General features: G+C 38.7%; 1 protein-coding gene and 1 long non-coding RNA gene across 8 annotated transcripts in view; one reads left to right on the top strand and one right to left on the bottom strand.

Annotated features, from left to right (window-relative positions):
- Ccser2 (coiled-coil serine rich protein 2) overlaps window positions 1–25,272 on the bottom strand; it is a 135,436-nt gene that overhangs the window by 50,425 nt on the left and 59,739 nt on the right. For 6 of the 7 annotated variants that reach the window (XM_052733989.1, XM_052733994.1, XM_052733991.1 and 3 more), the window contains exons 4-5: window positions 12,799–12,889; window positions 4,229–4,391 (exon numbers count right to left, since the gene is read on the bottom strand). In XM_052733989.1, the coding sequence (XP_052589949.1) occupies window positions 4,229–4,391; window positions 12,799–12,889 (254 nt within the window). Of the gene's footprint in view, window positions 1–4,228; window positions 4,392–5,018; window positions 5,133–12,798; window positions 12,890–25,272 lie in introns of those variants that run through there. The other variant, XM_052733996.1, reaches the window with a different exon arrangement.
- On the top strand, window positions 5,212–11,205 carry LOC128107716 (uncharacterized). The gene is made up of 3 exons (XR_008217194.1): window positions 5,212–5,322; window positions 5,452–5,564; window positions 10,862–11,205. It is a non-coding gene; the product is annotated as an uncharacterized LOC128107716 (long non-coding RNA).

The following is a 25,272-nucleotide window of genomic DNA, read 5'->3' on the forward strand; positions in this document are numbered from 1 at the left end:
TAACATTCCCTCACAAACTCTTCCCCAAAATACTAGTGGAAGGAACACTTCGCAATTCATTCTAAATGGCTCATAACCAAAACCAAATCTATCTCAACAAAACTAAACTAGTATTAAAGAGTAGTTAAAAATCCACAGCCCATAGAAATGTAAAATTTACATATCATAAGCACCTGAATTATTTGAGAACTAGATGGCTGGCTCAACAGCGAAAAGTCATGTGACATACTGTATTAACAGAACGAAAGGAGGAGAAAGGCATCTCAATGGACACTGGAAAAGCATTAGATAAAGCCCAGATATGCATGCCATCAAGATAAAAATGTTCAACAAAGCATGAACAGAAGAGAATCTCTTCAGATTGGTAAAGAAAATATGTTTAAAAAACCAAAACAACAAAACAAAACAATACCATTCTTGACATTAAAAGATGAATATTTCCCCTTAATATCGGCTTCTATTCAACACCACGCCAAAAGATGTAGCCATAGCAATTGTGCAAGAAAGTAAACTATACAGATTGAAAAGGAAAAAGTAAAACTATCTGTTCTCAGATGACATAAAGTATAAATAGAAAATCCTAAGATCTAAGGAAAAAGTTGAACAATCATTTGCATAACAATGGAGTTATTCATGGCTGTATCAAAGCTTACAATAAAGGAGGACAGTAAGCCAAGGGGCCATGACTTTTATAAAGTATACAGAAAGGGATCAGTGAAAAGGAGCTGATTCAGCTTAGTGGCCCAAGTATGAAAATAGCAACTTAGAAATACTTGATTCAGAAGTGACAATGAAGAGTGAGGACAAAGAATCTCCCATCTTCAAACGGGAAAATACTAGGACTCCTAGAAAATAAGAATCTCACCTATAAAAATGCTACTGTAAAAGAAATACATTTAGGTAAGTGCTAGACTTGTTGTAATTAGGGGCATAACCACAAGGAGGACAAGGCTGTAAGTTTGTTAGGGTAGAGAGAACACCATATGGCATAAAAGTTTTAGGAAAGGGGGGCTCTTGGGAGAAAATAGGAGTGGAATAAGCTGGGGTAAAAGAAAAAAGTGGCATTATGATGAGAATATCAGAGAACATGGATCAGTAATGCCCCAACAGGCCTAAGTTATGGCTAAGACACACTGCTATCGTGAACTGTGGTAACAACAGTGGTTAAGCATGAAAAGAAAGGGGACCAGTACTCGAGTTAAGGAACAGGAAGAGGGACGTGTACACCTGATACGAAAAAGATCTTGAGGTTTCTACTCTCAAACTCTTTAACACTTTAAGGTGAAGACAGAAAATGACAGTTCCAAGGCTTGCTGTGGAAGGTGTCTTTTTGTGAGACACATCCTGTAAATAGCTCTGGCATACCTGGAAAAGCCAGGACAAACACAGAAGCTTGAAGGTAAAATGAACCAGTCAACCTATGAGTCTCAGCATTATCAGCATTACCACTCACTCCTTAGAAAACTCTATGCCCAGTAAGTCAGATTACAACCTGAAGAACACTGTGTGCATCTCTCTCCCCTCGCTACCAACCACTAGGAACTGACAATTCACAGTTACAAGTGTCTTAAAGTCTATAAACTCTGAGGGGGATTTGTGATCATGTTTTGGGGAAATGTTGTATGTTTTCTAACTTCTGCGAAATCACAATTTATATAAAAAGGCATACTGCAGCCACCATTTAAACAATTTAATTTGTTCATTCTTTTATTTATCTGACCTGTTAATACGTAGAGAATTAGAGTTTAGGGTTCTGGACTTTTGGGGGACGAGGGGTGTACTTTCTAACTTTTCTGATAGATGATTACACTCAGCCTTAGTTGGACCATTTCTAAGGACAGAGACAATTACCTCCATGTTACCCATTCATTTCTGATAGGCTGAGTAATGTCTCCTTTATGCTGAAATTTGCCTCCCTTTATCTTTAACTGCAGATATGATAGTCTATTGTCTAGAGTTATATTCATGTCACTCATTCTTCCAAATCAACAAGAAATACAGCTACAGTAAACTTGAAGAGTGGGTGTCTGAACATGCCAGACTCGACCACACAAACTCTGCAACTCTCTTGTGCCAAGCTGAGTGCTCACTCCTCTCCTTCAGACACTATACTACCCTTGGCAGTCTCTAGTCAGACCTGCAGACTGATTCAAAAGTAACCACTTATTCTGTGCTATCCTAGGTAAGACTACAAACAGAAAGAGCTGCTGAGTGTCCATGGCATCCCTTTTCCATCCCTTTATTAGGCACACATTGTCACAGCTTGTCTCCACAGACTCTTATACTATTCATATTTGTATGAAATGGAACATGCACAAGTCTTTTCCTATCTTCCATGTTAAGATGTCTACTATTAAGCTGCATCAGTGCAAATTCTTCCTATCATCTTTACTACAATAGCCCAAGAAGTCATTACCAATCCACAACTTTCACCTCTTGTACTATCTCCAAATTCATACCAGCTTAAGACTGTAGGGTCCTGTATAATATATAGACTACCAATGAGTATTTATTAAGTGAATGAACAAATTTTAAAAATAAGCATTTTTATGGTTTGAATATGACATGTCTCTCATAGGCTCATGTTGTGTTTATTTGTTCCCAGATGGTAATGATATTCTGGGAGGCTGGAGAATGTAGGAGGAGGGGATCTGGTAGAAATAAATGTTTATGGCTAAGCTGTTGAAGTTTATACCTGGTAGTTAGCTCCAGGCTCACTCTTGGATTCCTAGTTTGCAGTAATGTGAGGAACCTCCATCACATGTTCCTAACACCATGAGCTGTTTCGCCTGCCTCTCCTGCTATGATAGACTCAAACTCTCTGGACAAAACAAACCTATCCCCTCTGTTAGCTGTTTCTGTTAGGTACTGGAGTAACCATGAAGCAAAAGTAACTGATACTGAACTGCTTATGACTTACTTAGGCTTCCTACACCTGCCTTAATTTATTTCAAAGACATATCAAGATTAGAGAAGCACGATCGCCATTAGTAGTGATGAAGATGATCTTTACATCGGGCTCCTGCCTGACAGGATCAACTCTCTGATGCCTTGAAGAAGTACTGCATGAATTCTTCCAGACTGCCCAATTATATCCTTCTATTTATTTACTCCAACAGAAGGTTTTAATTGAATCCCATTTTTCCTAATTCAGTAAAGAATATTTTATTAGACTAGAATTTGTTCAGCAAAGACAGAAAAACGTAACAAAGAAGAACTAAGAAAGTTACTGTTCCACTCAGGACATGTCCAGTGTATGTCCCAAGTACTCTTCTTAGAACACACATATGACAACTCCCTCTGCACTTGGCCTATAAGGTGAACAAATCCAAGAGAAACAAATTCTCCATCATATGCACACTCTGTATCTGGTACCAACAGGCCAAGCTTTGCTTTCTTTTGCTACAAGGACCCTAAGCAACACTTTGTTTCTTATTTTAGAAGGTACATAGGACCATATGCTTCCCCTCCATTATTTCCTCATCTCAGTTTTATTGTTTGCACTACAATATGCTTCAGGATAAACATAAACCCCTTGTGGAACAAGATATTCAAAAAAATTTTAATTAAAAAAAAAAGTCATTGCTTACCACAAACCAGGTACGGTACTAGCGCATTTATCCTGATCCATGAATACTCACAGAAAAGTGTTTTCAAGCCTGTTCACAAATGTTAGACTGAAGACTGTAGTGTGCAGAGGATTAAATACACTAAGCTTGCAAAACTAATCTATACCAGGTGAAGCTCTGACCCCAGGTATGAATGGCTGTAAGCCCATTATACTACATGGTCTGATCCAATTTCATACTACTTTAAGCTTTAAAATACAAAATACTCCTAGTGTCATATCAAATATCTTAATAGTATTTGTGGAATTTTACATGTTTAACTTATAAGCAAAAAAAAAAAACCCCAATAACTTAGTAGTTACTTTCTACAATATTATTTTTAAAAATTATAAACAAAGTCAATCTTCATTAATGCCCAAGTGAGAACCCTCGCCCCCACAAAGTCATAGCACAACTTACAAGTCCTTGTAACAGATGCAAATGCAATTTGTAAATCTGCAATAAAGCTACTAAAAAGAGCCCAGCTAAGAAAAGAACAGTTATTGTAACAATTACATATCATACCTAACCTGAACTCCAGGCAAAATCAGCTTGGAGACAGAACTATCAGTCCCATTAGCAGAGGACAGAAGTGGAGCTGCAGCTAGAGCAGTACTCACCTGCTCAAGTCACTTTTCCCATGGTGATGATAGTGATCAGGGTGGCTAAGGTGATAATGCTCCTGTCCACTCCACCTCTGGGGTGCTCTTTTCCAAAATCCATCCTGCGACTGGCGTACATTTCTGTCTGATCGGTCAAAGCGGTTCATATTGTCACACTCCACTAGGCAGATTAAAAAGCAACAAACTATAAATATGTGCACACTCTATAAAAAGTTAACTACTTACGGCCTGATAATTAAATGCTGCTGAAAATATTTTTTTTAATTCTAAAAGCACCAGCCATGTACGCTAACTAATCACAAAATAAAGTTTTCCAAAGGAAGCCAATTCTTACAGTGAAAACTGAACTTTATATATCCAAACTGAAGTAACTTAAAATACTTCTGTTTCAGCCACTTAAGTGAACAATTAACTGTCAGACTGTTTTAAAACAAGGAAAAAGTTCCCTGAAATCAACATTATGCATTTCAAATACAAGCAATTAGGACAGGAAAATGTAGATCTTAAAAAGAGCATAGGATTCATTCTTAGAAATGAGTGCAATTAAGTTTCTCACTGTCAAGAAGCACAAATTAACCTTTCATCACAGACGATCATGTTTTTAAATAAAGCTCACACTTAAACAGTAAGCTGCTCCAATCTGCCCGCAACAAAGCTGGTTCAGAAAGACTGAAATGCTACCGAACACAAAGCCAGTGCTTTGTAACAACAAATAGTCCACTCCTGAAATCCAAATACCACAAAAACTCGACAAGAATCCCTGAAGCACCCAAGCTTCTTCACTCACCCAAATGCTCTGCTCTCACATCTCTGAGCACTCTCTGAGAAAGCTACTTGGTACAAGGGAGACATTGTGTTGCCGGCTGCCTACTCAGACATAGTTGCACACAAGGCGCTGCTGAAACAGGCCTTCCTTCCTGCTCCACTCCCAGCCCTCCCTGTGGGAAGCAAGCCCAGCCTGCCCTGTGACTCCATCTTCGCTCAGTGCTTACATAGCTACTGAGTTAGGACTGTTACTAAAAATACTCCTAAACACTAACCCAAGCCATGGAACAGGAAGGGCTTCTCCAGTCCAAAGACTACATGAAAAGGTTCAGAATTTCTTGCGATTAAAAACTTTACATATCAATATAATCGTGGTTTTAAAAAAAATGACTTATTTTTAAGTGGCTGCTATCCAAAAAACTTGGATGTGAAATTTGCTAATTGTTTCATTTCAGAGAAGAAGAAAAGGCTTCCTGTTTGTAAAAGGATGGTGCGGAAATAACAAAAGCAAACCACCAAGCATACTTTTGTAAGAACACGAAGTTCTCTCTGCATTCATGAGGACTCAGTGAGTACTAACGTAATCTTCTTTCATTGTACAGACAGCTTTTAAAAGAAGTCTAACCTATGAAATTACTCCCAATAACTTCGTGCTATTTTATTGTTAAAATCGAGTGGAATTTAAGTTCAGTTATGGATAATACATGGTATGATGACCACTATATTGAAAAATATCAGTAGAAATGAGGTGGCAAAGGAAACATTTTTAAGTAAATCTTGATATTTAAAGCTAATTTCAATCTAGTCCCTTTGGTAACATCAACAAACTCACAGTTGCATTACAGTCACAGGTTCACTGAGTCCCACAGAGTATCTCCACCTAGCAGTTCAGCAGTTCTACACAGCTGGTATTAACACACATCTACTTTTAAACATTTTTTCCTTAATTTAGGAAAAGAAATTTCCAGTGCCAAAGGGATCAATGTTGCTATTAGAATGACCTGATATATTCTCAGAATAAAAATCAGCACAGTGCAAAGAGTAGGCTAGATGCAAGCAAGCCAGGTGAGCAAGCTAAATATTAGCGCAGTGACAGAGGACAAGCTACTGTGCAGCTTTGGTGAACAGACCCAAATCTGGGCTCTTTACTGAAGCTTGAATTCATTCCTAACGGCAGGTTAGCAGGAGAGACAAACATCTGCACCACTACAAAAGATTAAGTTCAAGTTTAAACCTGATTTCTACAGACGATCGTGACTCTCCCAGGAGTGCTGTTCCTATACTCCTTCCTCAGGCATCCGTCCATCAAGCACATCTTTACAAACTTTGGAATCTAGCTAAGATGTTAATATTGAAATAATAGTGGTAGTTACCTAGGCAAGATTAAGGTATTCCTTGACAAAATAAAAATAGAAAATAGAAAAGAAAATGGAAAGCAACAAAATCACAAGAGATAGATCAATAAAAATCTGGTTCTATGGCCTAACAAGAGCAGTGCATAAGGCTTCCCTGGGAAAATAAGTTGCCCACAGTGTGTAATGCTGCAAGGTTGATGGCGCATGTGGCAAAGCTCCAAGGATGACTAAAAGCAATCCTAACGCTGTCTCAACTCAAAACTGTGAAAGCCAAGATGCTGGTCCAGAAACACCCTTCAGCCAGACCAACCCGACTATGACCCGACACCACTTCTGGAGAGTAGTCTCCTTCCTTCCGAAGGTCTCTAGTTCCAACGGCAAAAAGCAGCACACTTTAGTTCTAGCACTGTAAAGACAGATAGCAGCAGAGTTCTAACCCACTGGAGAGGGAAAGAACCTAACTAGCTAACAGGTGTGTGCTGTGAGGATGCCTGTCATGCTGGGTGCCATTTTTCCTTGTTTGATAAGGAATAAAACACCATACGCAATGTATCCTAGATGTTTTTCTCTTACATTACAGCTTTCAAGTCCTAAGAGAGATAATGATGAGTAATTTTTATATAAGTAATTGGATGAGAGATAGTATGATATTATGACTGACAAAGCCTAAGGTGGCTTTACATTATCAAGAAAGTTTTCAACTGTAATTAAATGTTAAAAAAGAAAAAAATCATGTAGGTAAAAAAAAAAATAATAAACTGAATTACTCAACACAGTACTGGCACAGGAAGATAAATTGCTAGAAAAAAAAAACACAAGTAACTGGAAGCAATCAAGAATAAGATGAGCTTCATGTATCTCAATACAAAGTGTAGCAAAAATGTGGCCTTATGAATTAAAACATGAGTTTAATTTAGTCAGCAATTAAACTTTGTGTGAGATTCAGGAAATGGTTAGAAAAACATCTTACACACCTTACAAAGTCTAAAGTCTAAACAGAATGGCTAAAATGATTAACAGTCCAGCGAGAAGGTATTCACTAGGTCAATCCACTAACCTGAGGATTATACCCTGATGTGCCAAATGCCAGGTGTGTTTGTGGGCGATGGCTGGCCATTAAAATTTCCTAAACAAGAGGAAAAGGCAACACAGCTGTGTTTCTGGCATACCAGAAATATTGAGAAACACCCTACAAGAGAAAGAGGCACTGTACACCAGGAAGGACTAATTGCAAATATCCAATAGCCTTCCAAAAGAAATTCAAATTGCAAAACTGTTTCCTTATGAAATTCCTTGTCTGCGAATTCAGGTCAAGGTTAAAAAAAAAAAAAGAAAGAACAGCTTGCAAAATTAAAACAATCTGTCACTAAGTACAAGGCTTCCAACTCACAACTCAAGTTTAAATGTTTCATGATTCCTCTTCCACGCCTCTGATTTCCCTCTGAAAGTTTTACCTCTCCCTCTGACCTGCTGCCATTTTAAATAAGACAAAAACCTCTTAAGTGTGATATCTGGTAAAGCTAAACATTTTCAGAACAGGGAAAACTGAATACAATCTGTTCTCAGCTCAGAGGACATGGCTAAATAATTTGAAAGGTTCAAATGGCATTGGGAAGAATCCCCAGGGAAATCTAGAATAGCTCTTAGGAATCATAATCTACTGCTCGCAGATCTGTATCAACTAGTTTATAATTAAAAGACACTATATGCAAAAATATAAAAATGCAAAACAGTGCAAAGAATGTGACAGTGGTTTATGAGACTAGCATGGGAGGCAGGCTTGGTGGTGTATATCTTTAATCCCAGTACTCGGGAAGCACAGGCAGGCGAATCTCAGTGAGTTCAAGGTGATCCTAGTCTATATAGCAAGTTACAGGACAAGCAAGCCTACACAGTTAGATCCTATCTCAAAAAAAAAAAAAAAATCAAATAAAAACCTACAATGAAGTGCAAAAGACAGTATAGAAAAGGATTTTCTGATTAAGTCTTTCCTATCTATGAACACAGACTGAGCTCTGATTCAGGCCTACAAGGAAGAAGGGGAGAAGTGACAGCTAAATTCACTGCACCCATCAGGGTCAGATGAACATCACCAGAAAGCATTCACAAGATTCTAAAACAAATGTTACCCCATCTTTCTCCCTCTCTATGAAAACCTTCCATAAAAAAGGGTAGAGGAGACCACCAGAGTACCAAAGCCTGAAGATCTGGGATGAACCAAAGAAAAAAGCAGAGTGGGGCTCAGCGGGAACTAATAGATGCTCTACTTCAGTCACACAGAGGATAGACACCAGGATCTCTGAACACCCTTGACTTTCAAAAGACATTAGAAAAACAACTACCAACAAGACAGAAAAAGAAAGTCCAACTGGGCAATAATAAAGTGTTCTTAGGGAGTAGAGCACTTGACTGCCTGTCTTACTTTAGACTCTACATAAGCTTCTCCAAAAACCAAAAGGTGCCTTGCAAATGTTTCATTATTTTTAAAAAATCACTTATTGTAATAAACTCCAAATAAAAACATCACACAGCTAGATAAAGGAGCCACTCAAACACACTTGCCCAGTTCCAAACTCCATGCATCTTAATGAACTTCTATGCAGTTAGAATAGCCATTCTGAAGTCATGGAGCTTCACTTGGGGTTTTTTCAATTTCACCATCAATTACATTCTTTTGTGTATTTATCCAACATAAAATAAGAAAAAACTACAACAGAGTTAAAATTAGAAAAACATTTGGTTTTATATCTTCTTTGATGATGCATACGTCCTTTGACCTGCATTCTGTTCTTCCTTATCACCTAACACTGTCTTCACCCCTTCTCAGTCTCCTTTACAAGAAAACATGTTATATTATAGCACTTACAGCTGTAAGCATGCAAATGTTTTACTTACTGACCAGCAAGTGATTGAATGTTCTATTAACATATATAAACTATAACATTATTCTAAGCTTCATAACTGTTACACACCCAGCCAAGGGTCAACAAAACACTCAGAAGTGGATATCCCCAAATCCTAGACTGTAAATGTTCAACAATCATTAGACTAAAACACATTCTTCTCTCCCCTGAATAGCACATAGAAAAAGACCTGCACACAAATGCAATTATCAGATAATTCAAATCCTCATGACTTCTTTAAAATCATCAAGAAAGGGACTAGAGAGATGGCTCAGTGGAAAAATTTATTACTCTGTGAGCAAGAGGCCCAGAGTTTAGAACCCTCACATACCCACACAAAAAAAAAGGGGTTGGCAATGGGTGCCTAAAACCCCCAGCACAAGGTGGGTGAAGACTAGAAGATCCTGGTGTTCAATGGCCAGCCAGTCTAGGCAAAAATGGGGAATATCTATTGTATATTATTATTTTAAGGTGTGTTACATTTGTTTATGCTCTGGAACATTTGTTTAATGATACAAATACGTGTTGTATTCCTTTAGGTTGCATTTGTTTTAACTCTATGAAGCTGTGATTCTTTGCCTGTTTAAAGCACCTGATGGTCTACTAAAGCACTGAACGGTCAACAGCAAGGCAGGAGAAAGGATAGCTGGGGCTGGCAGGCAGAGAGAATAAATAGAAGAAGAAATCTGTGAGGAAAAGAAGAAAGAGAAAGAGAACAAGGAGAGGAGGATGCTAGGGGCCAGCCACACAGCTACACAGCCAGACACAGAGTAAGAAGGAAAGAAAAGGTATACAGAAATAGAGAAAGGTAAAAGTCTAGAGGCAAAAGGTAGATGGGATAATTTAAAGTTAAGAAAAGCTGGCTAGAAACAAGCTAAGACAAGTCCAGGCATTTATAATTCAGAATAAGCCTCATGTGTAATTTATTTGTGAGCTGGGTGGCAGGCCCCACAAAAAAGCAAAAACAACCAACAACAAACATCAGATTCACAGAAGAGACTGTCTCAAACAATAAGGAGATGAAGAACAGAGGAACACAGCCATTATCAACCTCTGGCTGTTGCACTGATACAGACAAGAAAGTACACCCCCACAAACATGCACACACACACACACACACACACACACACACACACACACACACACGCCACTCAATAAACTTTTTTTAAAAGCAAGGAGCACCTATTCTTAATGAGGTCATAGTAACCTGTACCCAGATCAAATCCAAATGGAAGGTCTCAATGATTTGCTCATCTTCTTGGGCACAAACGCCAATAACACTGGCAGAATTAGTGAAGCTGAAACACCTGAGGGTTCAGCGAACCAATACAATCTCTTAAACTTTTATAACATCTTCAAATAGAAAAAGCTAATAAGCATTAAAGCCAACAGTCAACAAGTTAAAAGATTCCTAACCTACCAGCACTTCCACATTCTTATCCCCCTGTCAAAGAGACCTAAAAAGTATGTTCTACCTTCCTATAATAGGAAACATAAGTACTACTTTATTTTGGTGCCTACGGAGAGAACTAATTTTAGGTCCACACTCTGCTTTCTTTGGTGTCTTTTCGTTCAAAACAGCCACTATTTGTTTTTTTTTCTCCTAGGAAAAAATCTGTACCATATATGCAATGTTAATGGAGTGCACCTACTTCTCCTGAGAATGCAACGAAGACCGCAAAGATCTGCAGTTTCTCTGAGATTCCACATCTGTCTAACATGAGGGTACCTAGGCTGTGCTCTAGAAATGAGATAAGTTCTAAGACTGTTTGATTTGTGCTTCCTGTATCAGCTCAGAAAGGGAATACAATTTCCAAAGAGAATTTGTAGTTACCCTATTAAAGTGACATGCACTACCTATGCTGTGACTTATTCCAAGGAGGGAAATCCCTCACCCTTCACTATTTATTTTATGAAAAATAATAAATAAAAAGCAATCAAGCATGTCCCATCTCCTGCACCATTAGGTCTTGTTATTGCATCTCAGTCATTTTCAGTCGTTTACATTTTATTTCCCCTTTGTGCTACAGAAGGGTGTTGAACTTGGTCTCCCAGGTCACTAATGCAGACTTCACAACAGCAACTGTGATTTCCACCACCTACTGAACTGCTATACTGTTGTGGGGAATCCTGTTCTATAGCTCGAGAAAGCAGTGGCTCTCTAAGCAATCTCGTTATAATCTCCCTGCACTACCCTAAGCTGGCTGTTCAGCTTTCTGTTCCTCCTGGGTGTTGGCTACAATTTTTGTTTCTCGGGACTGGAATTCCATTCTGGTTGCAGAAGTATCCCAAGTGCCAGAAGCACCACAGAAAAGTCTAACAGTCTGTACTTCTATGATAACAATGGGAAGCACCCTTAGTGCCTCACTTTAACAGATTTATAAATCCAAGCTCAGTCATGCCTACAGAGCTTCTCACTGAGTGGTTTGTTTCAGTGAGGTAGGCTAGGTCATAACACTTGCTGTCATTAAAAGAACATGGTTTAAATGAGTGTCCTGATTCTAAGTCATAAGATGTGAGTTTCTGCTCTCCTTGTTATTCTTCTATGATTTATCAGAAGACAAACCAGCCCAAAGTAGTGTAGATTCTAAAATACTGAAACCCTCAGTAATTTATACAGTCTCATAGGCTATGCCATCCCAGGTAATTCAAGATTCATGAATCAGGGAAATAAACACATGCTCATTCTTTAGACTGTAACAGAGCACCTTTTCAGGAATGGGAAAAGAAAAGAGTCCAACCAAGGACAATATGACTGATGTAGTGGTGAGAGGAAAGTGCACTTAGAACAAATACACTCAGCTTCTGAAGAATCCTCCCACTGTTCCAGTACCATGGACAAAAAAGAATTCAACCTTCCTTTGTACTTTCTCTGGGGAAGCCTGAGACACCACACAAATGTGTACTAATGGGAATCCTCAGATCTCTGGAGCCATTCTTTCCAGAACAGCAGGACTCCTAGTTCAACCCCACTCCCAAGCGTGTCTTGGGCTCTCTTACTAGTTCCTAATACAGAAACCCTGTATATGCTATAACACCAGAGACAAGAGAACCCAAGAGTCCTTTTGTATATAGATTGTCTAAAACCCTACGTTGCTGGTTACTGGGATACAGAGAGAAAGAAAGACTGAAATTAGGAGTCAAAGCGTAGTATAATTCATTCAGAAGGTGAGTACTTTCCCAGAACTGACCTTAAAATAGTTATCAAATTAATACATTATACTGTTTTACAAAACAAATGTTTCTCTAAATATATTTCTTTTGGAATTCAAAATGAAGAAGTGAGGAAAAACTAGGCATACACACACACACATTTAGATAAAGGTATACAATGTTGCTGAATCATATAGAATTATACTTAAGACCCACATAATCAGGTTTTAAATGTGTAACTTACAAGTAAGCCTATCTTACACCAACAGAGACTGATTCTCAGTCTAAGGTCTCAGCTGAGATGAAGAAGTCTTGACCTACCAATTACCAAACTGCTGATAACCCAGCCGCTCACACACATGCATCTGGAGACTTATCGATGTTAACTTACCATTTTCAAGAGGTGTGTCCTCCGGCAAATCCACATCCAGCATAAGGTCATCATCCTCAAGGTCACACGATTCAAGATTATTCAGAATATCCTGTGAATAAAAGCAATAAAAACACTATGACCTGACCCAAGAGATACATACATAATCATTCGTTTTGAAAGTATCATCATATAATAACTTGGATTTATTCAACATTTGTACTGTAAGAATAAAATAGTTCTAATTTTAAAAGTATTTTTAAAAACTCATCTGTACTTATACTTTGAATTTTGGATCCCTCCACCCAGAAAGGGGACTAGCAGATGCTAATGATATAAAGGGGGAAACAAGAGAAATAAAGAAGGATCTTTAACTCAGGAGAGGAAAGGGAGGATAATACAGAAGAATCGAGAAGAAGGAGGGGGAAATAACAGTAAGCATGTTTAAAAAAAGACATAGGAAATTATTATTTTATATTTACCTAAAATTATATATAGTACATATAAGTCTATACATACATTATGTAGTTTACATGGAGTTACACCACTTGGAGTAATTAGTATTCCCCACAAGAGCCATATCTAACAAAAACCCCAGTGCAGGTGTGAGAAACTGGAGTTGTTGGTCAAGAGTCTAAGAGACTCCCAGAACAGCACAGGCTATTGTTGTTTCCCTTGGTGACCTCCAAAAGTTGAAAGTAAATCCCTACTGCTGAAGACACCATGTATTTTGGACATAGAACTCAAAGGATTCGAGCCAGGACTAACCCGAAAGCCTCTTTCCTGAGGACTAGGTATTACAGTACAAGGTGATATGTGACCTGCTAGAGGAGGAAAACAGGCAGTGGTCCTACCCAGCTGTGAAGCCTTTGAACCACAGCGATGCCCAGCAGGGCAGGCTAAGGGACAGTTGTGGCACTCATATCTTGGTGGTAACCACAAGCCATCTAATTGGACTGAAGGCTCACTTAACAGGAGGGAAATCATGCCTGGTATTGTGACCACCTACACATACCTACTGAGATTACAGATTACAGGAGAACTACTACTGCAGCCACTTTCCTAAACCACTATCATTCTTAACTGCATTCTAAAAACTTACTCTTTTTTTTGTTTTGTTCTGTTTGTTTGTTTTATTTTTTCAAGATGGGGTTTCTCTGTATAGCCCTAGCTGTCCTACAACTCACTCTATAGACCAGGCTGGCCTCAAACTCAGATGAACCTGCCTCTGCCTCCTGAATGCTGGGATTAAAGGCATGCACCACCACCACCTGGCCTAAATATTTAATCTTACGCCCACAGATAAGTATAGTCCACCTCTCATCAAAACAGCTTCTTTTTGCAGCAGGAACCCATTACCAAAAGCCACAATTAGTCAAAAATGCAGAAAACAACTAACGGTAGGCACCAACCCGAAGTAATACCCTACAACACAACTTTTACAACTAAGGCAAACTAGATGGCACTGGGTGTCTCAAGCCAAAAATGACAATTACGGCCAGAGCAACAAATCAAAGCCAATAGAACATGGTATTCTAAGTCCAGAGCAGGACCAAATGAGGTATACCCAACCAACAAAAGCAGTACTATCAAAAACTGCTAAAATGGTATCTAGCTTTCAGTACTAACAACACTACATGTCACAAAAGTGAGAGTCCTGAGTCAATCCCCAGGACCCACATTGTAAAAGCAGAGAACCAACTCCTACTATCAGTCCTCTGACCTACACAAGTGTACTGTGGTATATAAATACACACATGCACACACGTGCACACACACTCAGTAAATAAATGTGAAAAAAGTTTACAACTAGGCTATAATTGCTTTATCTGGGTTTTTTTTTTAATCCATTTTGTTTTATATTGAAAAAGGTTTTTTAAATTAAAGACAGGGTATGAGCCTGATATAATGAAAAAGTGATAGAATAATTATAAACTTGAGGATTTACTAAAGCCTACAAGACTATAAAAATGAACAGTCATATTAGCAGGGGGAGAAGGAAGTATCAACATTTAATGCTTAGCAACAAATCATTACATATGCTATTTCTGGAATCTGTCTTGTTTTATGGAAAGATGCCCTGTGAAATGAGAGGAGTCTAGGACGGAATATAGGAGTGGATCATATATGCACAGATGTCTACATATTTAAAAGTATACTTATATCTGGGAGGGAATAAATAAACCATTCTATGAGATCATATGTGCTTATACTCTTTATTCTGATGTTTCTGTGGTACAAACATATTGCTTTTACTAGACTTATTTAATAGTAGAACTCCATATTAAATAAAAGTGTTCCTCTTAGTGACAGTATCATGTAAACCCTGGAATGCACATTACCACAAGGTGTATTACCAATAGTTTCACAATTAAAATGCCAATACATATGAAGAACTATTCTACAACAGGGTAAAGAAGAATAAAGAATTCTCAAGAACTGAGAATTTGTTATTTGAATCAAAGAAATGTTATTGTGGCTATAATACAGAAAATAGATATCACTGGGGGCTGAAAAAACAATGCTGTAGCCACTGTAGAATCCATAGGACATACACTAGCCTGCTACTGCTAGTGAGAATAAAGCAGTTCTGATACACATTGTAGAGGGAAAACATCAAAGTTACATGAGAAGCAAAGTTCATGGGTGACTTTGAGCTTAAAAACTAGATACTTGAAAACTGATGTCTACTAACTAACACATAAAAAGTGAAGAACCAGCTGGACAGTGGTGACACATGCCTTTAATTACATCACTTGGGAGGCAGAGGTAGTTGGATCTCCCGGTCTACAGAACAAGTTCCAGATAGCCAGGGCTACATTGAGAAACCCTGTGTCAAAAACAACAAAAAGTAAAGAACAATCCTGATGAAAGTAGAAAAAAGAAAAATGAAACAATGACTGACACCCTCCCACCCCCGCCCCCCAAAAAGGAAGGTCAGCTCTAGTAGGAAAATAGAGAATTAATACATAGTTTTAGAACTCAATAACTCTGATGTGCCTATTCCATCCTTGAGAAGATGTGTCTCTAGCAGACAACTGAAAATAGAGGTCTGTTAGGCAAAAACACTTACAGCATGGGAGTCATCAAAAATAAATGAAAGCTGGAAGATGTTGAATAATGATTCTGTCTCAGAATTATGCCAGCAGTATTACTGGGCCTTACTACTGTAAGGGTCCAGGAAAAAGACAAGAAAAAGAAGAAAACAAAAATGAAGTACAATTTGTCCTCAGCATTATCTGCCCAGGGCGAGAACTACATTACTACAGAAAGACAGGAAGCCATGTGCATGGAGAGGGGCTGAGTGGGAGAGTTTCTGCCAGTGTCTCTGCTGCAGTCCCTCTGCCTGCACTTGGAGTCAACATCTACCTGCTCCTGCTTTATTATCTCCACTTTTTAGTTATGTGCATATCTGTGTGCTAAAGAGTGTCTGGTGCATGAGTGGTTCAAGTCTTTCTCCTGTGAACTGACTTTGCACATCTGTCAAAGTAGACTGTCTTTGTATGTGTCCTTGTATTTTCTGATGTCGTCATCATGTTCCAATGAATTGTGAGACCACTCTTTTGGCTAATACTGCCCTGACTGCCAGATCTTTAAAATGAGGGAGTGTAATTCTTGCAACTCTGGTCAACCTTTTCAAACTATGTAGTTTGTTTTCCCTTATGTATAAACTGGGTCTGTCTCTATTCACAAAAGGTTTTGGATGGTATTACTCTAAATGTACACATCACTTAAGTGTAGAATAATGTCACCATTACATGGCATCTCACACCCCACCAACACCACATAACTCTTTCTTATTTAACTCTCATTTCTTTCTTCAGCTCTACTCTTCAGATACCCTGCATACATCCCATCTGATGTACACTTAGGTATCTTCTGAGATACTGTTTTTATTAATTCTAGTTCCTAACTAGCTATCAATTCATAGAACTTTCATTTTGTTTTGCTTTCTTTTGTTTTGTAGACAGGCTCTCACTTTATAGACCGGACCTGTGAAGTGTGGGAATTACAAGCATAAGGAGAAAGAAAAATTTTATATATTTGCCTTGTACTCAAAAAAATTACAAATATTACATTCAAAGATCCCATGAGATATGGTCTATAAACCATGATGTCATCTGAAAATAAAAAGTATAATTGTTTCTCTGTACCTTATTGTATTGGCCAAACTTTTGTTCAACATGCATAAGCTGCATAAGCCATTTCCACCAAAGCAGACTGTGGTGATATTTTAATTGTGCTGAAATGTGATTTTATTTGTATGGTAATAAATAAAGTTTGCCTGGAGATCAGAGGTCACATAGCCAGTCACACAGCCATAAACAAGAGTCAGGTGGTGGTAGCCCACACCATTAATCTGATCACATGGCAGGCAGAGTCTCTGTGTGGTGAAAGACATAGCCAAGCGTGGTGACATGAGCGTTTAATCCTAGAACCAACCATAGAGACCTGGAGGTCTGTAAAGACAGGCAGTGACGAGGAAGTCATGTGGCTGGGCTTAGAGCCAATGAGAAGGCAGAACAGGAAGGCAATAAAAACACAAGTTAGACAGGAAGAAACTCTCTCTGGGGAAGCGACGGCGGCGAGGTGGAAAGATAAGGTAGTTGTGGCTCTTCGCTAGTTCTCTGATCTCTTTGGCTATTACCTCTGTATTTGGCTCTGTGTTTCTTATTTAATAAGATTATTTAAAAATTCATCTACATTAGACTACATACATTAATACAACAGCAATAGTCTCCTAAGAGTATACTGCCTGATGAAATTGCAGCCATCTTAGTTTATTTAACTACACTCTATGGCATTCACAAAACAACAAAATCCCCTAACAATATATTTCTCAGGAGAGCTCCCCATCAGTAAGCAATAACTCTATGTTGAGTAAGAGTAATGAAGGTCCATTCATTCATTGTCAAATTCACATGTTCTTGATATAACAGGTACTTAAAAACTGCTTTTGCTGAAAACCACTTACTTCTTAATTAGGCCCACAAGGTAACTAAAAGCAGAATGAAAGCCTGGCATTTCTACCCCCAATTTGCATCTGTCTGCCTTATTTTAAGGCAGACTGCTCCTTGGCTCTACACAGGCATGACAATCACTCAAGGACAGAAATGATCCCAAGGTAGGGTCTTCTCCACCTGTCTCATAAGCCTTGTGGGAAGGTCTAGACATAACCTGGAGGCCATGCTAGAGCTGACCAGGCCAAGCCTTCTCTATGGGAGCCTTGATTATGGAGGTGATACCTGTACCCTTGGCTGTTTGAACTGATGTGTCTTCACCCTTTGCTTTTCTTCTTCACAGGGCTGGAAGAGCATCACTCCTCCTGGCAGCCCCTCTTTGTTGCCATGCCTTCTTACAGAGTTATGGAAGTCCCAGAGTGATGCCAAAGGAAGGTGACATTTATAGGAGATGCAAAGCTCTCAGAATTGTGAATAGCTCCTTCACTGTTGCCCTCTGTTTGGGCCTCTTGTGAACATTTCATCTGGTCTCCTTGTGGGGTCAGTGGCAGAATGATTATACTACTATCAGTTTTGCTTTACATATTAAAAGTTTTGGTTTAAGTGTATACACCTTTACACTGTCCTGCCTTCTTGTGAATTGGCCTTTACCAAGATCTAATTATTCATCTTTTTTTTTTTTGTGTGTGTGTGTGTGTGTGTGTGTGTGTGTGTGTGTGTGTGTGTGTCCTTTACAACAGTCTCCCCATGTTGCCCAAACTCATTATCCTTCTGCCTCAGTCTCCCAAGTGTGGGATTATAGGAATAGACCACCATGCCCAACATCCCTAGCAATTTCTTTACTCTGAAAACTACTTTCTCTAATATAAATAGCCAACCTAAGCTTTCTTTAACTAGGAATTGGAGAGTAAATATTTGGTTATCTGTTAAATTTTTACTTATCCACATTATTATATTAGAAATATCTTTTTTTACTTTTAATGAAATTATCTAAAGGCAAATACAACAAAAGAAAATACTGAAACTGAAGCACAGACAGGAAGAAAGAATGGGAAACAAACTTAAAGGACATGAAGGACGCAATGAAAAGTCTAGGCTAATGGAACTGAGTCCTGAAAGGAGAGACACATCACAAAGCAAAAGCAGGTTCTACAAGAGATGGAGACTAAGAATCCACAGAAACCTAGGTCAGCATTCGTTCATCAGTTCATCAGCAGCTCTTGTTATTGTTATGGCCCAGTCTATCTGCCCCTATACTTAAAGGCTGAGTTATAAATGACATATGATTAGATTATTATTTTTAAATCAAATTTAACCCCTACTAAAGGTATTTAGTTCATTCACATATTGAGTAATTACTGAAACAAATGAGATTGTGTCTATTATTTTATTATTCTTCCCAACAGGTCTTTTTCCTTTACTTTTTCTTTTCTTTAGAATGTTTTTTAAAACTTTTACTTTTTTACATTGAAAGAGAGAGAGAGAGAGAGAGAGAGAGAGAGAGAGAGAGAGAGAGAGAAAGGGGGGCTGTGTATACACCACAGGATAAATATAAAGGTCAGAGGACAATTTGTGGGAGTCAATTCTCTCCTTCCAGAACGTGGGTTCTGAGAAACTGAACTCAGGTTGTCAGGCTGGTGGCAAGCACCTTTACCACTCTGGGCCATTTCACTGGCCCTTGGATGCTTCTTATTTGAATGCAGTTTATCACTATTAAAATTATAAATTGCATCTTGCTATTTAACTAAAATATGTAGCCTTAAATTAGCAGTGTTTAGATTAGTGCTATAATACTTTATGAAAACTAAGAGACCACAGCAAATAAAATGACCTTACCTTCCACTTGACACTCAAAGAAGAAGTAACAAAAGGAAAAAGAAAACCGTAAAAGCAAATAAGTAGAGGGGTTGAGAGTAGGCTACAGAACAGTCGAGTCTGAGAACACTCGATGCAAAGACTGAAAGAAGACCCAGAATGCCAGCCTTCCCCCAGCATATGACAATGAGCAACAAACAGCATGCTGTGGTGAGAGTTAAACTTTCTAGAACTCAAATTCAAGCAGAACTGAAGTAGAAACTGAAAACAAGCAGATGAAAGGTGGCTATGCTTTCTTGGTTGGCAATTATTGACCCTCACACACACATCTGCAACCTCAAGTAATAGCTACAGCAGAATTTATACTTTGTAAAGGACCAGCATGGCATCTACTAAATACAAACCAGCACCTTATCAAGGAAAATCCCAGCCCCTAATGTGGGTGTTAACACTCCACTAGAACAATCCCACAAACTGACAGTATTTCAACAACAGAAAACAAAGATGCTGAAATAACTGAACTGGCAGAAATACTTTAAAGTATTTTGTTAAAAATCTTCAAAGACCAAGAAGGGGAATCAAACAGATAAGGAATTTAAATATGAGCCAGAGAAATAATCATATGAAATCAATTCAAAACAGAGACAAGAGGTACTGGAGAGATAGCTCAGTAGTTCAGAGCAATTGCTGGTCTTCCAGAGGACCTGGGTTCAATTCCCAGCACCTAAATGGTGGCTTAGAACCATCTCTAACTAACTCTAGTTACAGGGATACAACATCCTCTTCTAACCTCCAAGTGCACCAGGCACATACATGGTATAAAGACATACATGTAGGCAAAATACCCATACACATAAAATAAAAACATACACAAGTTATCAAAATAGACAAAAGAATCAGTATCTTCTAGGCTTTATACTGTTCCAGGCAGAGAAAAGAGGGTGGACTTGTTTAGATCCTTTAATGCTTTAGAACCACCCTGGAATGTTGGCTGTACACCCACTGCTGTACCCAACAGAGCAGCATAAAGACCTTTGTTTTGGAGACTGAAGAAACAGCTCATTCAGTAACGTGCTTGTAAGCTGGATTCCCAGAAAACACATAAAAAGCCAGGAATGGTGGTGCACACTTATCCCAGCACTTTGGAGGCAGAGACAGAAGGATCCCCAGAGCTCAATGGCCAGCTAGCCCCTCTGAGCACCAGGTTGAGTGAGAAATCTTATTCCCCCCCACACACTCCCCAAATGCACTGGAGAGTGAGAGAGCGAAAGAGTGAGAGCAAGGGGGGGAGAAGAAAAGGGGGAAAAAAGAAAACACATACATGAACACATCACACACACACACACACACACACACACACACACACACACACACACACACACCACATGCAAGGCCTTTGTTTCAGTCCCATCAATGTCTGATATTTTCATACTACTGCTTAACAAATAGCAGTCCTTACAAAAATTATTCCCTGATACTCCTTCTCCCCACCCTGACCTGTTTTTACTAATATTTTTAGTTAAATTTTGACATCATTAAGACTCAAGGAGAGCTGAGACAAAATGTGGTAAGATCTCTGTCTTTTGCTTGATTTTACAGAATTACTTATAGGGGAAGTTATACCATACAAAGTGGACCCCTTAATCAGCACAAGTGAGAGCTTGTTCAGAGGCATAGTCAATAGATAAATATCTCAGTTCAGCACGACATGCTTATGAAATACAACCACTTTATCTAGGGTCTTCCACTTTGCACTCAGAGCAGAGAGACAGCTCCTTTTCATGTAAACAAACTCTACAACAGCTTTTATGTAATCCATCAGCCACTGTCTAGTAGTTTTATCCAGTCCAGTGCTACCTCAGGAATGACCAGCTACATTTCTGAATCCTATGTAGACACCAATGGTTGCTCAGTAGCATGCTCTGTCATCTGGGTCCTGTATCAACCCTAACATCTCTTCACTATAACCAAAACTTCTAAATTAGTCACTTTCATACTCCATTTTAATAACAGTATTTCTGGATGCTAATGATACAGAGCCTAAAACTGAAATAACACCTTTCCAAAACACCTTCTGGCTCTAGGAGTTTCTTAGTTTACCCTCCCACCAACTAAATACCTTTCAAGCAATCATTGTAACAGTACCATCCAGTGCTCAGGGGTAATCTTTACCATTGGGGTGTGGGTGGTAATGGATCCAAATGGCTGACATCTCACCAGTCATCAGAATCAGCCCCAGAGTTCTCTTTGGCTTCCATTACAGCAGATAATACCTCAAGGACTGTATACTTCATTTTTTTTTTCCATTCTGCCTTTCGTGTTCTACCCCCAGGAGTAAAATCTCAATCCTTTTACCTTTAGTAACAGAGCACAGTGACACTGTAATTTCACAGCACAAGTGACCAGGAAGTCATCCAAGAATCAAAGGTACCTATCTCATCCACCACGCTTTCAGCCTCACTTCATAAAACATAGGTTTTAGTGAGTCAGGGATCATATAACAAATGCTACCTTTTCCTGACACCAACTACAATGATTTTTGGCACTATCTATAGTTAGGCAAAATGTTACAGGGCATAGGATTTCACAGAAACCATACTTGAGATACCAGCTTCAGGTTGGAGGATTCTCAAAAGTCTTACTGGGAATTGATAATTTGGTAGAACTCAGGAAAGTGATATATTTATGATTAGAATTATGGCCAAAAATGAACACACACCCCAAGAAAGAGCCACATAAGGCAAGGTCTGGGATAATCAGGAATTCAAAACTTCCACGTCTTCTCCTAATGAAGCCAGTATATGTCATCTCCATGGCACACTGATACAAAACAACACACACGCAGCACTGTTAAGAAAGATACCACCCACAACCCAATGTCCAGGGTTTTTGTTGAAATTGTCTTATAAGTCAAGACTGATTAAATTCCTGTCCACACCATTGAACTTGAACTCCAGCACTTTTTCTTTTCTCCCAGAGGCTAGCCTTATACGCAGTTCAAAGCAACCTTATTCTCAGTGTTTTGTCCTTCTGGCATAGCAGGCCTCTAGAACTAAGCTACCTAATTATCATAAACTCCTAGAGACTACCATGAATTATAAACCAAGAAATTCCAAAAACTCAGAGGTTCCCACACAGAAAAAGAGGTGCAAATTGGGTTTCCAAAGCTATCTATTATGACTACAAGAGTGATTCTTCTAAATCTATCAATAAACTATCATCCACATTTAAATAATCGGTAGAATCAGTTCAAATATCCAATGGCTGAGAAACATCTATTAAAGTTAATGGATTATAGCAAGTTTAGACTACGGATCTGTAAAACCTAAAGTGGGTACAATCTTTTTTATGGAGCATATGAAATTTGTGTGTAAACATGCTCTGTCCTTTTCAAGAGCCATCTATAAAAGCATTAAAAGCAATCTCTATAGAATTTTAAGATGTAAGTTTAGGCAATAACGATGAAGTATTTTTACCTTAAAAGAAGGATTTATTTGTATAGATCCCAAGTAACATGCTAACGTGACCTGTCAATTATTAACAGTGTGGAATAATATATCTGCATTTTATTTAGTGGAAAAATAATTTTTGTAGGCTTTTTATCATTAAGAGATTATTTCTATGAGCTAACACCTTAGCAGCCACCTTATTTAAAAAGCCAATACCCTGCTGTTTCAAGTATTACTTTTTTTTTATTAATCTATTTGTTTTACATCTCAGCTGCAGCCTCCCCCATTCCCCTCCCACCCCTAATACCCTCCTCTTCTGTCTCCATGCAGAAAAGGGCAGCTTTCCCATGAGTATCAATAAAACGTGGCATATCAAGTTGCAGGAAGACTAAGCACCTCCCCATGTATTAAGGCCGGGCAAGGTGACCCAGTATGAGAAAGAGGTCCCAGAAGCCAATAAAAGAGTAGGACACAGCTCTTATTTCCACTCTTAGGAGTTCCACAAGAGGGCCAAGCTACACAACTGTAACATATATGCTGAGTGCCTAGGTCAATCCCATGTAGGCTCCTAGCAATAGTAGATAAGTAGCCTGAACTGGCCGTCTCCTATGACCAGATTGGTGCCTGGCCCAACTGTCATTAGAGAGGCATCATCCAAGAACTGATGAAGGAAGATGCAGAGACTCACAGACAAACATTAGGCAGAGTTCCTTGCTTTAAAAATAATAAGTAAATAAATTCAACCTTATTGAAGCATGACAGTAATGTTGAACCACTGGCACCTCCATCTCTAGGAAACACTAGCAGGAAAAACCTGCCTAGGAGGAAAGCCAGGAACAGCTGTGGCTGTTATTGGTAAAAAGCAGGACCCATAAACTTCTTAGTGTTAATGAGTCCTCTGCTTATTATTATATATTCTTTTTAAACTAAGGAGGCAATACCAAATCACCAGAATATTTTGGATTAGAATGGAATTTTGTATGATGATAAATTCCTAAGGTTATAAAGGTATACTGAGGTTAAAAAAAATTAACTTAGAGATATATGTCTAAAACTAAACTGCTAATCTTATAAAAAATGCTAATCTACTAATTTGTTATAAACTGTTAAAAGATATTCAAGACATGCAAATTAATGATTAATCACCCTATAAATAATCAAATTCTTTAATCTGCTCAGAACTAAGTTTGCAGTCATACTAAGTACAAATGTGATTCATTTAAAAAGACAAGCTTTATCCTCCTGTGTATTTTCAAAGTTAAGCCTAAAACAAGTAACTAAAAACCAATAAAGTTTGTTTAAAATCAGGCATACTTAATAGATGGTTGCCTGGTCCAATTATAGATCTATCCAATCACACACAAGCAACATTAGCAAGATAAGACATTTTATACTGTCTTTATTGCTAAAACTTCATTTTTAAATTTATATTTTTGTATAACATAACACAAACTGTGGAATACAACAAGAAATACAGCTACAGTAAACTTGAAGAGTGGGTGTCTGAACATGCCAGACTCGACCACACATACTCTGCAACTCCCTTATGCCAGGATGAGTGCTCACTCCTCTCCTTCAGACATTATACTACCCTCGGCAGTCTCTAGTCAGACCTGCAGACTGATTCAAAAGTAACCACTTATTCTGTGCTATCCTAGATAAGACTACAAACAGAAAGAGCTGCTGAGTGCTCATGGACAGAAGGAAGGAAGGGAGGGAGAGAAGGAGGGAGGGAGAGAAGGAGGGAGGGAGGGAGAGAAGGAGGGGGAGGAAGGAAGGAAGGAAGGAAGGAAGGAAGGAAGGAAGGAAGGAAGGAAGGAAGGAAGGAAGGAAGGAAGGAAGGAAGGAAGGAAGGGAAGAAAGAACAAACCAACCAACTACATAGCTCTGCTGTGGGACGTTCTGTATGGCAAATGTGTTGCTGATTGGTCAATAAATAAAACACTGATTGGCCATTGGCTAAGCAGGAAGTGTAGGCGGGACAAGGAGGAGAATAAAGCTGGGAAGTGGAAGGCTGAGTCAGAGAGACACTGCCAGCCGCCATGATGAGAAACAACATGTGAAGATGCCGGTAAGCCACGAGCCATGTGGCAAGGTATAGATTAATGGAAATGGATTAATTTAAGCTGTAAGAACAGTTAGCAAGAAGCCTGCCACGGCCATACAGTTTGTAACCAATATAAGTCTCTGTGTTTACTTGGTCGGGTTTGAGCGGCTGTGGGACTGGCAGGTGAGAGAGATTTGTCCTGACTGTGGGCCAGGCAGGAAAA

This window comes from Peromyscus californicus, unplaced genomic scaffold, assembly GCF_007827085.1.
Source record: "Peromyscus californicus insignis strain IS unplaced genomic scaffold, ASM782708v3 Scaffold_12__1_contigs__length_115047231, whole genome shotgun sequence".
Classification (NCBI taxonomy): Eukaryota; Metazoa; Chordata; class Mammalia; order Rodentia; family Cricetidae; genus Peromyscus; species Peromyscus californicus.